The sequence below is a fragment of the Oncorhynchus mykiss genome, chromosome Y, assembly GCF_013265735.2.
Source record: "Oncorhynchus mykiss isolate Arlee chromosome Y, USDA_OmykA_1.1, whole genome shotgun sequence".
NCBI classification, from domain to species: Eukaryota; Metazoa; Chordata; class Actinopteri; order Salmoniformes; family Salmonidae; genus Oncorhynchus; species Oncorhynchus mykiss.
This window is the reverse complement of record NC_048593.1, coordinates 41922674-41941238: the sequence shown is the minus strand read 5'-3', so window position 1 is coordinate 41941238 and position 18565 is coordinate 41922674. Positions and strand designations below refer to the sequence as shown.

The following is an 18565-nucleotide window of genomic DNA, read 5'->3' as shown; positions in this document are numbered from 1 at the left end:
TACCGTATATACAGTGCCTTGCGAAAGTATTCGGCCCCCTTGAACTTTGCGACCTTTTGCCACATTTCAGGCTTCAAACATAAAGATATAAAACTGTATTTTTTTGTGAAGAATCAACAACAAGTGGGACACAATCATGAAGTGGAACGACATTTATTGGATATTTCAAACTTTTTTAACAAATCAAAAACTGAAAAATTGGGCGTGCAAAATTATTCAGCCCCCTTAAGTTAATACTTTGTAGCGCCACCTTTTGCTGCGATTACATCTGTAAGTCGCTTGGGGTAAGTCTCTATCAGTTTTGCACATCGAGAGACTGAACTTTTTTCCCATTCCTCCTTGCAAAACAGCTCGAACTCAGTGAGGTTGGATGGAGAGCATTTGTGAACAGCAGTTTTCAGTTCTTTCCACAGATTCTCGATTGGATTCAGGTCTGGACTTTGACTTGGCCATTCTAACACCTGGATATGTTTATTTTTGAACCATTCCATTGTAGATGTTGCTTTATGTTTTGGATCATTGTCTTGTTGGAAGACAAATCTCCGTCCCAGTCTCAGGTCTTTTGCAGACTCCATCAGGTTTTCTTCCAGAATGGTCCTGTATTTGGCTCCATCCATCTTCCCATCAATTTTAACCATCTTCCCTGTCCCTGCTGAAGAAAAGCAGGCCCAAACCATGATGCTGCCACCACCATGTTTGACAGTGGGGATGGTGTGTTCAGCTGTGTTGCTTTTACGCCAAACATAACGTTTTGCATTTTTGCCAAAAAGTTCAATTTTGGTTTCATCTGACCAGAGCATCTTCTTCCACATGTTTGGTGTGTCTCCCAGGTGGCTTGTGGCAAACTTTAAACAACACTTTGTATGGATATCTTTAAGAAATTGCTTTCTTCTTGCCACTCTTCCATAAAGGCCAGATTTGTGCAATATACGACTGATTGTTGTCCTATGGACAGAGTTTCCCACCTCAGCTGTAGATCTCTGCAGTTCATCCAGTGATCATGGGCCTCTTGGCTGCACAAAAAAATACAGTTTTATATCTTTATGTTTGAAGCCTGAAATGTGGCAAAAGGTCGCAAAGTTCAAGGGGGCCGAATACTTTCGCAAGGCACTGTATATACTCAGATATACCTATATACGCAGATATCCCTATAAACTATATACTCAGATATATCTACATACTTAGATATACCTGTACCTATGATAAAATGTACAGACCTCTACATGCTTTGTGAGTAGCAAAACCTGCAAAATCGGCAGTGTATATATACTATGTATAAATACTTGTTCTCCCCACTGTAGGTATATCTGAATATATAGTTTATAGGTATATCTGAGTTTATAGGTCTTCAACTGTGAGAGACGGAATCTAAAACAAAATCCAGAAAATCACATTGTATGATTTTTAAGTAATTCATTTGCATTTTATTGCATGACATAAGTATTTGATACATCAGAAAAGCAGAACTTAATATTTGGTACAGAAACCTTTGTTTGCAATTACAGAGATCATATGTTTCCTGTAGTTCATGACCAGGTTTACACACACTGCAGCAGGGATTTTGGCCCACTCCTCCATACAGACCTTCTCCAGATCCTTCAGGTTTCGGGGCTGTCGCTGGGCAATACGGACTTTCAGCTCCCTCCAAAGATTTTCTATTGGGTTCAGGTCTGGAGACTGGCTAGGCCACTCCAGGACCTTGAGGTGCTTCTTACGGAGCCACTCCTTAGTTGCCCTGGCTGTGTGTTTCGGGTCATTGTCATGCTGGAAGACCCAGCCACGACCCATCTTCAATGCTCTTAATGAGGGAAGGAGGTTGTTGGCCAAGATCTCGCGATACATGGCCCCATCCATCCTCCCCTCAATACGGTGCAGTTGTCCTGTCCCCTTTGCAGAAAAACATCCCCAAAGAATGATGTTTCTCCACCTCCATGCTTTACAGTTGGAATGGTGTTCTTGGGGTTGTACTCGGCAGATGTACTCATCCTTCTTCTTCCTCCAAACACGGCGAGTGGAGTTTAGACCAAAAAGCTCTATTTTTGTCTCATCAGACCACATGACCTTCTCCCATTCCTCCTCTGGATCATTCAGATGTTCATTGGCAAACTTCAGACGGGCCTGGACATGTGCTGGCTTGAGCAGGGGGACCTTGTGTGCGCTGCAGGATTTTAATCCATGACGGCGTAGTGTGTTACTAATGGTTTTCTTTGAGACTGTGGTCCCAGCTCTCTTCAGGTCATTGACCAGGTCCTGCCGTGTCATTCTGGGCTTATCCCTCACCTTCCTCATGATCATTGATGCCCCACGAGGTGAGATCTTGCATGGAGCCCCAGACCGAGGGTGATTGACCGTCATCTTGAACTTCTTCCATTTTCTAATAATTGCGCCAACAGTTGTTGCCTTCTCACCAAGCTGCTTGCCAATTGTCCTGTAGCCCATCCCAGCCTTGTGCAGGTCTACAATTTAACCCTGATGTCCTTACACAGCTCTCTGGTCTTGGCCATTGTGGAGAGGTTGGAGTCTGTTTGATTGCGTGTGTGGACAGGTGTCTTTTATACAGGTAACGAGTTCAAACAGGTGCAGTTAATACAGGTAATGAGTGGAGAACAGGAGGGCTTCTTAAAGAAAAACTAACAGGTCTGTGAGAGCCGGAATTGTTACTGGTTGGTAGGTGATCAAATACTTATCTTATGCAATAAAATGCAAATTATTAATTTAAAAATCATACCATGTGATTTTCTGGATTTTTGTTTTAGATTCCGTCTCTCACAGTTGAAGTGTACCTATGATACAAATTACAGACCTCTACATGCTTTGTAAGTAGGATAACCTGCAAAATCGGCAGTGTATCAAATACTTGTTCTCCCTACTTTATATGCTCAGATATACCTATATACGCAGATATACCTTGTAAACTATATACTCAGATGTACCTATATACTCAGATGTACCGATATGATCAGACGTACCTACAGTATATACTCATACATAGCTATATGCTCAGTTGAGGGCTGTGTCTTTACTAGCCATCAAACTCTTGCTTCATCATTTCCTCCATTCCTCACCTCCCTATCAAAGCTGGAGGATGTCAGAGGAAGGAACATTCGATTCTCTCCAGAAATGCACTGCAATCTCTCTCCTCTCCTCCTATCTTTCCTTCTCTCCTCTCCTCTCCCTCTCTCCTTCACCTCTCTTCTCCTCCTCCTCCTCCTCCTCCTCCCCCTCTTTTCTCCCTTCTCCTCTCCTCCTCCTCCCCTCCTTTTCTCCTCCTCTCTCCCCTCTCCTCCTCCCTCCTCTCCTCCCTCCTCTTACCTCCTCCCTCCACTCTCCCTTTCTTTGTTCTCCACCTCCCTCCTCTCTCTCCTCCTCCTCCTCCCTCTGCTCTCCCTCCTTTCTATTTTCTCCTCCACCCTCCTTCCCCTCCCTCCTCTCTCCTCCTCCTCCTCCCTCTGCTCTCCCTCCTTTCTATTTTCTCCTCCACCCTCCTCCTCCTCCCTCCTCTCCCCCTCCCTATAGACTGCCCCAGCTAACAGCAGCTATAGAGCTGGTAGGGGAGATCTCCAAGCAGCTGACAGACAGGAAGAACGAGGCGGTGACAGAGATCAGTAGTACCTTCGAGGAGCTGGAGAGGGCGCTACAGCTCAGGAAGACAGCCCTCATCAATGACCTGGAGAACATATACAGTGCAAAGCAGAAGGTCAGACACACCCCTTAAAGCTAGACACACACCTTCTAGGCTACAGACACACCCTCTCTGGGCCAGACACACCCTCAATGGGTCAAACACACCCCCTTTAGGCTAGACACACACCCTCTAGGCTACAGGCACACCATCTCTGGCCCAGACACACCCACTATGGGTCAGACACCCCCCCTTTAGGCTACAGACACACCTTCGCTGGGCCAGACACACCCCCGGTGGGCTAGACACACCCCTTAAAGCTAGACAAAACACCCTCTAGGCTACAGACACACCCTCTCCGGGTCAGACACACACACTATGGGTCAGACACACCTCTTTTAGGCTAGACACACCCCTTAAAGCTAGACACACCCCTAGACACACCCCTTAATTAAAGCTAGACCCCTTCCTTTAGATTGTTTTTTGGGCTTGACTATCTGTGTTTACATGTATAAATCTGTTTTTTTTTTTTTTTCTTTTCTAAATATATATATTTTTACCCCCTTTTCTCCCCAATTTCGTGGTATCCAATTGTTAGTAATTACTATCTTGACTCATCGCTACAACTCCCGTACGAGCTGGGGAGACGAAGGTCGAAAGCCACGTGTCCTCCGAAACACAACCCAACCAAGCCACACTGCTTCTTAACACAGCGCGCATCCAACCCGGAAGCCAGCCGCACCAATGTGTTGGAGGAAACACCGTGCACCTGGCGACCTTGGCTAGCGTGCACTGCGCCCGGCCCGCCACAGGAGTCGCTGGTGTGCGATGAGACAAGGATATCCCTACCGGCCAAACCCTCCCTAACCCGGACGACGCTAGGCCAATTGTGCGTCGCCCCACGGACCTCCCGGTCGCAACAGAGTCTGGGCACGAACCCAGAGTCTCTGGTGGCACAGCTAGCGCTGCGATGCAGTGCCCTAGACCATTGCGCCACCCGGGAGGCATACATCTGTTATTTAATGCATTTCTATGGGCTGATAGCAGTAAGGCAAACTTCCATCCTCTCCTCCCTGCATCTCTACACTCTCTCCTCACGGTCTCTAACCATCTCTCCATCCTCTCCTCCCTGTCTCTAACCATCTCTCCATCCTCTCCTCCCTGTCTCTAACCATCTCTCCATTGTCTCTCCTCCCTATCTCTAACCATCTCTCCATTGTCTCTCCTCCCTATCTCAAACCATCTCTCCATTGTCTCTCCTCCCTGTCTCTAACCATCTCTCCATCCTCTCCTCCCTGTCTCTAACCATCTCTCCATTGTCTCTCCTCCCTATCTCAAACCATCTCTCCATTGTCTCTCCTCCTTGTCTCTAACCATCTCTCCATCCTCTCCTCCCTGTCTCTAACCATCTCTCCATTGTCTCTCCTCCCTATCTCTAACCATCTCTCCATCCTCTCCTCCCTGCATCTCTACACTCTCTCCTCACGGTCTCTAACCATCTCTCCATCCTCTCCTCCCTGTCTCTACACTCTCTCCTCACGGTCTCTAACCATCTCTCCATCCTCTCCTCCCTGCATCTCTACACTCTCTCCTCACGGTCTCTAACCATCTCTCCATCCTCTCCTCCCTGTCTCTAACCATCTCTCCATCCTCTCCTCCCTGTCTCTAACCATCTCTCCATTGTCTCTCCTCCCTATCTCTAACCATCTCTCCATTGTCTCTCCTCCCTATCTCAAACCATCTCTCCATTGTCTCTCCTCCCTGTCTCTAACCATCTCTCCATCCTCTCCTCCCTGTCTCTAACCATCTCTCCATTGTCTCTCCTCCCTATCTCAAACCATCTCTCCATTGTCTCTCCTCCCTGTCTCTAACCATCTCTCCATCCTCTCCTCCCTGTCTCTAACCATCTCTCCATTGTCTCTCCTCCCTATCTCTAACCATCTCTCCATCCTCTCCTCCCTGCATCTCTACACTCTCTCCTCATGGTCTCTAACCATCTCTCCATCCTCTCCTCCCTGTCTCTACACTCTCTCCTCACGGTCTCTAACCATCTCTCCATCCTCTCCTCCCTGCATCTCTACACTCTCTCCTCACGGTCTCTAACCATCTCTCCATCCTCTCCTCCCTGTCTCTAACCATCTCTCCATCCTCTCCTCCCTGTCTCTAACCATCTCTCCATTGTCTCTCCTCCCTATCTCTAACCATCTCTCCATTGTCTCTCCTCCCGGTCTCTAACCATCTCTCCATCGTCTCTCCTCCCTGTCTCTAACCATCTCTCCATTGTCTCTCCTCCCTGTCTCTAACCATCTCTCCATTGTCTCTCCTCCCTGTCTATAACCATCTCTCCATTGTCTCTCCTCCCGGTCTCTAACCATCTCTCCATCGTCTCTCCTCCCTGTCTCTAACCATCTCTCCATCCTCTCTCCTCCCTGTCTCTATCTCTGCATTGTCTCTCCTCCCTGTCTCAAACCATCTCTCCATTGTCTCTCCTCCCTGTCTCTAACCATCTCTCCATCCTCTCCTCCCTGTCTCTAACCATCTCTCCATCCTCTCCTCCCGGTCTCTAACCATCTCTCCATTGTCTCTCCTCCCTGTCTCTAACCATCTCTATCTCTCCATCCTCTCCTCCCCGTCACTACCTATCTCTCCATTCTCTCCTCCCTGTCTCTAACCATCTCTCCATCCTCTCCTCCCTGTCTCTATCTCTCCATCCTCTCCTCCCTGTCTCTAACCATCTCTCCATCCTCTCCTCCCTGTCTCTAACCATCTCTCCTCCCTGTCTCTAACCATCTCTCCTCCCTGTCTCTAACCATCTCTCCATCGTCTCTCCTCCCTGTCTCTAACCATCTCTCCATCCTCTCCTCCCGGTCTCTAACCATCTCGCCATCGTCTCTCCTCCCTGTCTCTATCTCTCCATCCTTTCCTCACGGTCTCTAACCATCTCTCCATTGTCTCTCCTCCCGGTCTCTAACCATCTCTCCATCGTCTTTCCTCCCTGTCTCTATCTCTCCATCCTCTCCTCCCTGTCTCTAACCATCTCTCCATTCTCTCTCCTCCCTGTCTCTAACCATCTCTCCATCATCTCTCCTCCCTGTCTCTAACCATCTCTCCATCGTCTCTCCTCCCTGTCTCTATCTCTCCATCCTCTCCTCCCTGTCTCTAACCATCTCTCCATCCTCTCCTCCCTGTCTCTAACCATCTCTCCATCCTCTGTCCTCCCTGTCTCTAACCATCTCACCATCCTCTATCCTCCCTGTCTCTAACCATCTCACCATCCTCTCTCCTCCCTGTCTCTAACCATCTCACCATCCTCTCTCCTCCCTGTCTCTAACCATCTCTCCTCCCTGTCTCTAACCATCTCTCCATCGTCTCTCCTCCCTGTCTCTAACCATCTCTCCATCCTCTCTCCTCCCTCTCTCTAACCATCTCACCATCCTCTATCCTCCCTGTCTCTAACCATCTCACCATCCTCTCTCCTCCCTGGCTCTAACCATCTCACCATCCTCTCTCCTCCCTGTCTCTAACCATCTCTCCTCCCTGTCTCTAACCATCTCTCCATTCTCTCTCCTCCCTGTCTCTAACCATCTCACCATCCTCTCTCCTCCCTGTCTCTAACCATCTCACCATCCTCTCTCCTCCCTGTCTCTAACCATCTCTCCTCCCTGTCTCTAACCATCTCTCCATCCTCTCCCCTCCCTGTCGCTAACCATCTCACCATCCTCTCTCCTCCCTGTCTCTAACCATCTCACCATCCTCTCTCCCTCCTGTCTCTAACCATCTCTCCTCCCTGTCTCTAACCATCTCTCCATCCTCTCCTCCCTGTCTCTAACCATCTCTCCATCCTTTCTCCTCCCTGTCTTTAACCATCTCTCCATCCTCTCTCCTCCCTGTCTCTAACCATCTCACCATCCTCTCTCCTCCCTGTCTCTAACCATCTCACCATCCTCTCTCCTCCCTGTCTCTAACCATCTCTCCTCCCTGTCTCTAACCATCTCTCCATTCTCTCTCCTCCCTGTCTCTAACCATCTCTCCATCCTCTCTCCTCCCTGTCTCTAACCATCTCTCCTCCCTGTCTCTAACCATCTCTCCATCCTCTCTCCTCCCTGTCTCTAACCATCTCTCCATCCTCTCTCCTCCCTGCCTCTAAGCATCTCACCATCCTCTCTCCTCCCTGTCTCTAACCATCTCACCATCCTCTCTCCTCCCTGTCTCTAAACATCTCACCATCCTCTCTCCTCCCTGTCTCCAACCATCTCACCATCCTCTCTCCTCCCTGTCTCTAACCATCTCTCCATCGTCTCTCCTCCCTGTCTCTAACCATCTCTCCATCGTCTCTCCTCCCTGTCTCTAACCATCTCTCCATCGTCTCTCCTCCCTGTCTCTAACCATCTCTCCATCGTCTCTCCTCCCTGTCTCTAACCATCTCTCCTCCCTGTCTCCAGGTGCTCCAGGCCCAGCTCTCCTCTCTCCTCCAGGGGAAGGACCACATCCAGAGCAGTTGTAGTTTTACTGAACAGGCCCTGAGCCACGGCAGTGCAACAGAGGTTAGTGGACTGGTTAACCATTAACTCCATTACTATGCTCTTACAGTGCAATAACTATCATAATACATGTTATTACAAATGTATTGCTCAAGTAATTATCACTAAGAGAGATGTACACAAACCACGCCCCCTCGTGTTCTAATAATCCACCTCCACTACATTATAATTATCTCTAAGAGAGATGTACACAAACCACGCCCCCTCGTGTTCTAATAATCCACCTCCACTACATTATAATTATCACTAAGAGAGATGTACACAAACCACGCCCCCTCGTGTTCTAATAATCCACCTCCACTACATTATAATTATCACTAAGAGAGATGTACACAAACCACGCCCCCTCGTGTTCTAATAATCCACCTCCACTACATTATAATTATCACTAAGAGAGATGTACACAAACCACGCCCCCTCGTGTTCTAATAATCCACCTCCACTACATTTTAATTATCACTAAGAGAGATGTACACAAACCACGCCCCCTCGTGTTCTAATGATCCGCCTCCACTACATTATAATTATCACTAAGAGATGTACACAAACCACGCCCCCTCGTGTTCTAATGATCCGCCTCCACTACATTATAATTATCACTAAGAGAGATGTACACAAACCACGCCCCCTCGTGTTCTAATGATCCGCCTCCACTACATTTTAATTATCACTAAGAGATGTACACAAACCACGCCCCCTCGTATTCTAATGATCCGCCTCCACTACATTTTAATTATCACTAAGAGAGATGTACACAAACCACGCCCCCTCGTGTTCTAATGATCCGCCTCCACTACATTTTAATTATCACTAAGAGAGATGTACACCAACCACGCCCCCTCGTGTTCTAATGATCCGCCTCCACTACATTTTAATTATCACTAAGAGAGATGTACACAAACCACGCCCCCTCGTGTTCTAATGATCCGCCTCCACTACATTATAATTATCTCTAAGAGAGATGTACACAAACCACGCCCCCTCGTGTTCTAATGATCCGCCTCCACTACATTATAATTATCACTAAGAGAGATGTACACAAACCACGCCCCCTCGTATTCTAATGATCCGCCTCCACTACATTATAATTATCACTAAGAGAGGAAAGAACCATTTTGTGAACTGCGAAGAGCCATTGAAAAGCTCAGAGGGTTCTTTTAATAACTTGTATTTATATTTTTTTTATTTAACATTTATTTAACTAGGCTAGTCGGATAAGAACAAATTCTTATTTTCAATGACGGCCTACCCTGGCGAAATCCGGATGACGCTGGGCCAATTGTACGCCGCCCTATGGGACTCCCAATCACAGCCGGATGTGACACAGCCTGGATTCGAACCAGGAACTGTAGTGACGCCTCTTGCACTGAGATGCAGTGCTTTAGACCGCTGGGTGATGGTTCTATATTGGTCCACATTGTTCCCATCGTCACCCTTCCCAAAGAACCCTTGAGGAACCCTATTTTCTTAGTGTGCAGGATCGCAATTGAGACGCGTTCACAACATCGTGTAATTTCATAAGTACCAACATACAACTTGGGGGAAAAAAATCCACTTGAACGCCTCTCCAACTGGTAATTACTTAGCGGTTAACTCGTCTGTCGTCCCTGAGCTCCGAGTTTCCCCCTCTTACACCTCTATGACATCATTTGTCAACAAACAAAAAAAATACCGCGAGCACGACGGGCATCTTCAGCAGTTATTGTTCATGACCGTTGGAAATACTAATTATTGATGCATCTTCTGTTTGATACCGGAACTGTGTACTTTTTTTATGGGCAAAAAAGAGCAAGCCAATCACAAGCCTCCAATGACCTCCATGTTGGGTGGTAATTTCACCCCGCCCCCTTACATGTGTCTTCTCTCTCCATAAGAACCAGATCAAAACGTGAACGCACCCAACTCACATTTACCACTTCAAAACTGGTGATTCCCTACCAATTTGGTTATGAATGCAGCATTATTTGCCTGTTGTTGTGTTGTTAGGTACTGATGGTGCAGAAACAGATGAGTGAGCGGGTTTCTGCCATGGCCCGTCATGACTTCCCTGAACGGCCTCACCAGAACGCACATCTGGACTGTCAGGTAGGACGTACAGGATACACATCTGGACCGACAGGTAGTAGACAGGATACACACCTGGACCGACAGGGTACACACCTGGACCGACAGGTAGCGACAGGTAGTACGTACAGGATACACACCTGGACCGACAGGAACCGACAGGTAGTAGACAGGATACACACCTGGACCGACAGGAACCGACAGGTAGTAGACAGGATACACACCTGGACCGACAGGTACCGACAGGGAGTACAGACAGGATACACACCTGTACAGACAGGATACACACCTGGACCGACAGGTAGTACAGACAGGATACACACCTGGACCGACAGGTAGTACAGACAGGATACACACCTGGACCGACAGGATACACACCTGGACCGTCAGGTAGTACAGACAGGATACACACCTGGACCGACAGGTAGTACAGACAGGATACACACCTGGACCGTCAGGTAGTACAGACAGGATACACACCTGGACTGACAGGTAGTACAGACAGGATACACACCTGGACCGTCAGGTAGTACAGACAGGATACACACCTGGACCGTTAGGTAGTACAGACAGGATACACACCTGGACCGACAGGTAGTACAGACAGGATACACACCTGGACCGTCAGGTAGTACAGACAGGATACACACCTGGACCGTTAGGTAGTACAGACAGGATACACACCTGGACCGACAGGTAGTACAGACAGGATACACACCTGGACCGACAGGTAGAGTCCAGACAGGATACACACCTGGACCGACAGGTAGTACAGACAGGATACACACCTGGACCGTCAGGTAGTACAGACAGGATACACACCTGGACCGACAGGTAGTACAGACCGGATACACACCTGGACCGACAGGTAGTACAGACAGGATACACACCTGGACCGACAGGTAGTACAGACAGTATACACACCTGGACCGACAGGTAGTACAGACAGGATACACACCTGGACCGACAGGTAGAGTACAGACAGGATACACACCTGGACCGACAGGTAGTACAGACAGGATACACACCTGGACCGACAGGTAGTATAGACAGGATACACACCTGGACCGTCAGGTAGTACAGACAGGATACACACCTGGACCAACAGGTAGTACAGACAGGATACACACCTGGACCGTCAGGTAGTACAGACAGGATACACCAGGATCGTCAGGTAGTACAGACAGGATACACACCTGGACCGACAGGTAGTGCAGACAGGATACACACCTGGACCGACAGGTAGTAGAGACAGGATACACACCTGGACCGACAGGTAGTACAGACAGGATACACACCTGGACCGACAGGTAGTACAGACAGGATACACACCTGGACCGACAGGTAGTACAGACAGGATACAGACCTGGACCGACAGGTAGAGTACAGACAGGATACACACCTGGAACGACAGGTAGTACAGACAGGATACACACCTGGACCGACAGGTAGTACAGACAGGATACACACCTGGACCGACAGGTAGTACAGACAGGATACACACCTGGACCGTCAGGTAGTACAGACAGGATACACACCTGGACCAACAGGTAGTACAGACAGGATACACACCTGGACCGTCAGGTAGTACAGACAGGATACACCAGGACCGTCAGGTAGTACAGACAGGATACACACCTGGACCGACAGGTAGTGCAGACAGGATACACACCTGGACCGACAGGTAGTAGAGACAGGATACACACCTGGACCGTCAGGTAGTAGAGACAGGGTACACACCTGGACCGACAGGTAGTACAGACAGGATACACACCTGGACCGACAGGTAGTACAGACAGGATACACACCTGGACCGACAGGTAGTACAGACAGGATACACACCTGGACCGACAGGTAGTACAGACAGGATACACACCTGGACCGACAGGTAGTACAGACAGGATACACACCTGGACTGACAGGTAGTACAGACAGGATACACACCTGGACCGACAGGTAGTAGAGACAGGATACACACCTGGACTGACAGGTAGTACAGATAGGATACACACCTGGACCGACAGGTAGTACAGACAGGATACACACCTGGACCGTCAGGTAGTACAGACAGGATACACACCTGGACCGTCAGGTAGTATAGACAGGATACACACCTGGACCGACAGGTAGTACAGACAAGATACACACCTGGACCGTCAGGTAGTACAGACAGGATACACACCTGGACCGACAGGTTGAGTACAGACAGGATACACACCTGGACCGACAGGTAGTACAGACAGGATACACACCTGGACTGACAGGTAGTACAGACAGGATACACACCTGGACCGACAGGTAGTACAGACAGGATACACACCTGGACTGACAGGTTGTACAGACAGGATACACACCTGGAACGACAGGTAGTACTGACAGGATACACACCTGAACCGACAGGTAGTACAGACAGGATACACACCTGGACCGACAGGTAGAGTACAGACAGGATACACACCTGGACCGTCAGGTAGTACAGACAGGATACACACCTGGACCGACAGGTAGTACAGACAGGATACACATCTGGACCGACAGGTAGTACAGACAGGATACACACCTGGACCGTCAGGTAGTACAGACAGGATACACACCTGGACCGACAGGTAGTACAGACAGGATACACATCTGGAACGACAGGTAGTACAGACAGGATACACACCTGGACTGTCAGATAGTACAGACAGGATACACACCTGGACCGACAGGTAGTACAGACAGGATACACACCTGGACCGTCAGGTAGTACAGACAGGATACACACCTGGACCGACAGGTAGTACAGACAGGATACAAGTCCCACACTTTGGGCCACGGTATATTTGTCTTATTTCTGTTTTGAGCCGTGTTTTATAAGATCCTCCAACCAGGATGTTACTAAAACATTTTGTTGAACTAAAATGTGTATGGTTAAGGCCAGGTACGGTTCAGGGTTCATGGAATAAATTATACAGTCCGCAAACCAGCTTTTGCAGCCAGGGACAGGAAATGAGGTCAGCATAAATAGGGAGTGTGTGGTTAATTAACCTACCCCCCCAGGTAGAGACAGAGGGCCTCCGTCGCTCCCTCCAGAACCTGGGCGTCCTCATTACTACGGCAGCTGTAGGCCACACCTCCGTCGCCACGGGAGAAGGACTACGCCACGCAGCAACCGGACAACATGTCAGCGTCACCGTGACGACCAAAGACAAGGACGGCGAGCTGGTGCGGACAGGGAACGCGGCGCTGAGGGCCACTGTCACGCCGGTTGCCGACGGAAGCCGCATCGTCACGGAACCGGAGGTGACGGACAATAAGAACGGGACGTACGAGGTGGGATACACACTTCGGTCCGAGGGGGAGTTCTCCTTCGCTCTGTCCCTCTACGGCCAGCCGCTACGGGGCAGTCCCTTCCGGCTGCAGGCGGTCAAGCCCTCGGATGCGCTGCCGTCTCCGGATGACGTGAAGAGGAGGCTGAAGAGTCCTGGCGGGACAGCGGGTCATGTCAGACAGAAGGCTGTGAGGAGACCCTCCAGCATGTTCAGCATCAAAAAGAAGGAGAACCCCATCGAGGATGAACTCATCCACAGAGTCGGTAAGACAACCACATCCTAACACAACCACAACCAACACATAGTCATCCGATTGTTGCTTCCTGTGTTTCGTTGATGTGGTTGTTGTTGTTATTGTTGCGTAACTTGAGAGCTGTCTGTGAGACAGAAACACAGCCAAGAAAGAAGGAGGTCTTATTTCACACGTGTGTGTGTGTGTTTACCTGTGGTCTAGGTACGCGAGGGAGAGAGAAGGGCGAGTTCACCAACCTGCAGGGGATCTCAGCCTCCAGCAATGGCAGAGTGGTGGTAGCAGACAGTAACAACCAGTGTATACAGGTAGGAAACTAGATGGTATCAACCAGTGTAAACAGGTAGGAGACTAGATGGTATCAACCAGTGTAAACAGGTAGGAGACTAGATGGTATCAACCAGAGTAAACAGGTAGGAGACTAGATGGTATAGCCAGTGTAAACAGGTAGGAGACTAGATGGTATCAACCAGAGTAAACAGGTAGGAGACTAGATGGTATCAACCAGTGTAAACAGGTAGGAGACTAGATAGTATCAACCAGTGTAAACAGGTAGGAGACTAGATGGTATCAACCAGTGTAAACAGGTAGGAGACTAGATGGTATCAACCAGTGTAAACAGGTAGGAGACTAGATGGTATCAACCAGTGTAAACAGGTAGGAGACTAGATGGTATAGCCAGTGTAAACAGGTAGGAGACTAGATGGTATCAACCAGAGTAAACAGGTAGGAGACTAGATGGTATCAACCAGTGTAAACAGGTAGGAGACTAGATGGTATCAACCAGTGTAAACAGGTAGGAGACTAGATGGTATCAACCAGTGTAAACAGGTAGGAGACCATCCATTGAACACAGGAGAGGGAAAGGTAATGTGGTAGTGGTATAAGACGACCTAGGGCATTCTAAGAGGTAGACCAGCTAGACCTATAACGAAACTTTACTCTAAAACACTCGTTTTGATATTTAAGTCTCACTTCTGTGTCCCACCCTGTGCCCCACCCTGTCGTCAGGTGTTCTCCAATGACGGGCAATTCAAAATGAGGTTTGGGGTCAGAGGTCGGTCGCCGGGGCAACTGCAGAGACCCACGGGCGTTACCGTGGATATGAACGGTGACATCATCGTGGCCGACTACGACAACAGATGGGTCAGCATCTTCTCCTCCGATGGGAAGTTCAAGGTCAGAGGTCACGAGGTCATCAGAGGTCATGAGATTCCCTCTCTAATTTTAAAGCTAGAATTGTTAGTTGCTACATATATATTTTTTGTACATACAAATTATTGATATATAGCCATTGATTCTAGAAGTATATAATGTAGAAATGCCTCAGGAGTTTAGTTCAACTGTCATTTCCCATCAGAACCCCAAAATAAAAGCTTGTTTTACTCCATTGTTTGCGAACAAAGTAAATGTAAACAAACAACAAAGGATTGGTTAAAACTATCATGTTGATATCATGGATGATCAGTCCTTGTAAACAAACAACAAATAGCCTCAAAGGATTGGTTAAAACTATCATGTTGATATCAGGGATGATCAGTCCTTGCATCCATAGCTCCGTCTATGAATTTGACAGTGGTCACATTATTCCAGACCCGTCCCTCAGCTACGTACCAAAACAGAGGCTTGGTGGCCGCTTTGTTAATTCACTAAGGATTCTGGGTAATACATTTAAATGAATGACAGCCGTTCTATTGACTCTAACCACAAAAAACATTGGCTGTAATTTGCTGTTGATTTCCTGACAATTCGACATGTTGAATCACCTCCTCCTTCTCCCACTCAGAATAAGATCGGGGCGGGGCGTCTGTTGGGCCCTAAGGGCGTGGCAGTGGACAGGAACGGACACATCATCGCCGTGGACAACAAGGCGTGCTGCGTCTTCATCTTCCAGTCTAACGGGAAGCTGGTCACCAAGTTTGGCGCCAGGGGGACGTCCGAGAGACAGTTTGCAGGTAAAGGGGGTGGAGCCTAGAATGTTCAGCGGTGTGAAACGTTCCCGATAGCAACGTGACACTATTTCCTATTCTTGTTGATCTAGGATCAGTGTTGCCTTTTAGATCATAATGAAGAAGACGGACAGATTGGTACCTGATCCTAGATCAGCACTCCTACATTGAGACGCTTTGTGGATATGGGCCCAGGTCCTCCCTGTCCATAAAATCTCATTGATCTGGACGTAAAAAGTGTAAACTGATCCTAGATCAGCACTCCTACATTGAGATGCTTTGTGGATATGGGCCCAGGTCCTCCCTGTCCATGAAATCTCATTGATCTGGACGTAAAAAGTGTAAACTGATCCTAGATCAGCACTCCTACATTGAGATGCTTTGTGGATATGGGCCCAGGTCCTCCCTGTCCATAAAATCTCATTGATCTGGATGTAAAAAGTGTAAACTGATCCTAGATCAGCACTCCTACATTGAGACGCTTTGTGGAGATGGGCCCAGGTCCTCCCTGTCCATGAAATCTCATTGATCTGGACGTAAAAAGGCTCAACTGATCCTAGATCAGCACTCCTACTTTTGAGACGCTTGGTGCATACTGTTCTACACAACCCAGTAGTATCTGATCGTTGTGAAATGTTCCTCCCGAACACGACCCATGTTCAGACCTGATCTGACACACCTGCAGGAGCCAAGATGGCCGCCAGGACCCTGGTTGCCATTGGAAACCATTTCTTCCTGCAGATCCTCTCTGTTCTTCTACTTGTTTTGTCTTTCATCTCTGACTCTACCTTTTCGTTTGTTTGTTTCTTGTTCTTTTTTTCTCCCTTTGTTTCTGTTTTTTAGAAAAAAGTGGTGCCCATTTAAATAGATCTGGCCCAGTGTTCAGTAAGTATCGAGTGTTGCCCCTGCCCCGCCCCTTACCCAGAGTGCACCATTCTGTCTAACCTGCATCTCCTGCCCTGATGTTGAGTGCCCTGGAAATTGTATCTGAAATCTTCCCAGATCCTTCTGTGCCTGATATATGTAAAACGTAACAAAAGATTGATACATATGTCATCGTAATATATAATATATCATGATCATTACAATCATTGTTATTCGAACTGAGTTTAATGTATTGTTCTGCAATGTAGAGTGTGCATAAGATGAATGAGCTGGAATTTAATGAAATTGATTAGATACTATCCCATTTTTGAATTGTCTGCTCTTAAATATTACATCCCTAGACATTTCAAAACACCTGAATAATTAATTAAATTAAAATCGGTAGCAATGAAAATGAGTGATTGAACCATAGAGATAGATAGAGATCTCATCTTTGTATCTGTGCCATTATGGCATCTCCATTTTAAAGTAGTCAATTGTCTTCTTCTTTTGTGTCTGGGAAAAAAAAGTGTAAAGCTAATATTGGTGATTTACCACCACCTGTAGTGTTAGAGTCCTGAACCAACTCTTGTGTCATTCATCTATTGTGGCCTCTACATGGCAGTAATATAGCTTTTAGCCATTTACAAACCATATGAAACCCAAGCCCTTTACCAACCATAGGCAACCCAATTTAAAGATTACAATGCTTTCTGATAATTGGCTGATTGCTACCAACCCATAGGAATCCCCACCCAGTTGACTACTTTAAAATGGTGGAAGCCCTCAATGGCAAAGTCCATGCTAAAACCAGTTATAACCATCTAGAGAGCTCTATCGATCTCTGGATCAAATTTATGTCATCACTCTGATTGGTTCATTTGTACATTTATAATTATTAGGTTCGGTTATCTGTTGTAACAAACCTTTATTTTTGTACTTTTCTTGTGGGTGTGGCTTATATAAATGCCTACCGTCACACTGTTTCTGTTTTGTATTTATTTATTTTTTTTCGATTGTTTGTTTATCACTTATTTTCTTTGGTGCAAATAAATTAAACCAAAACAAATAAAAAATAAAAAATAAAACCAGTATTTTAGAGGACATTAGTCATGCTAACTTGTATCACGTTATTTCTGTCTCTTTGTCTCTCTCTCTCTCTCTCACTCTCTCTCTCTCTCTCTCTCTGCCCCTTCTCTCTCTCTCTCTCTCTCTCTCTGCCCCTTCTCTCTCTCTCTCTGCCCCTTCTCTCTCTCTCTCTCTCTCTCTTTGCCCCTTCTCTCTCTCTCTCTCTCTGCCCCTTCTCTCTCTCTCTGCCCCTTCTCTCTCTCTCTCTCTCTCTCTCTCTCTCCCAGGTCCACACTTTGTTGCGGTGAACAACAAGAATGAAATCATTGTCACAGATTTCCACAATCATTCTGTGAAGGTAAGTCAAGCCTTTATGCTGTGATCAAGGAAAGAGGGAATACAGTTTTTTTTAAATGCTTTATTCATTTGAAAATATATAGTTGTGTGACGAAGTGGATCTATACTCACTCCAACGCGTACACAGTCTAATCTGTCATTATATTAAAAGAGTGTTCTATTTCCCACATGCATTTGCCATTTCTTGCTAAAAGTATTACATTGTCCATGACTGTATTATCATTTAGCTCCTTTGTTAGCAATTAGCTACTGGTTCATAGTTATTTGTTAGCAATTAGCTACTGGTTCATAGTTATTTGTTAACAGTAAACTATAGTTATTTGTTAGCAGTAAACTACAGTTTATAGTTATTTGTTAGGGACTGACCATCATTTATAATGAGGCAAACCTGGAGAAAATCAGACCTCTCTGAAATGAAATATAAAGGGGATAGTAGAGAACATGCTTATGACTTACCCTCACTCCTAGACCAGAGCCTTAAATATGCATTACATGACAAAGTAGCCAGAAGGTTGTGGATTTGCAGACTACTCTGGACA

At 47.2% G+C, this 18565-nt stretch overlaps 1 protein-coding gene across 3 annotated transcripts in view; it reads left to right on the top strand.

Annotated features, from left to right (window-relative positions):
* Positions 1 to 18565, top strand: part of trim3b (tripartite motif containing 3b) — a 141450-nt gene that overhangs the window by 94960 nt on the left and 27925 nt on the right. For 2 of the 3 annotated variants that reach the window (XM_036967651.1, XM_036967652.1), the window contains 9 exons: positions 3517 to 3697; positions 8065 to 8166; positions 10150 to 10248; positions 13267 to 13801; positions 13993 to 14096; positions 14800 to 14967; positions 15575 to 15743; positions 16581 to 16622; positions 17957 to 18027. In XM_036967651.1, coding sequence (XP_036823546.1) covers positions 3517 to 3697; positions 8065 to 8166; positions 10150 to 10248; positions 13267 to 13801; positions 13993 to 14096; positions 14800 to 14967; positions 15575 to 15743; positions 16581 to 16622; positions 17957 to 18027 — 1471 coding nt within the window. The remainder of the gene's footprint in view (positions 1 to 3516; positions 3698 to 8064; positions 8167 to 10149; positions 10249 to 13266; positions 13802 to 13992; positions 14097 to 14799; positions 14968 to 15574; positions 15744 to 16580; positions 16623 to 17956; positions 18028 to 18565) is intronic. The other variant, XM_036967653.1, reaches the window with a different exon arrangement.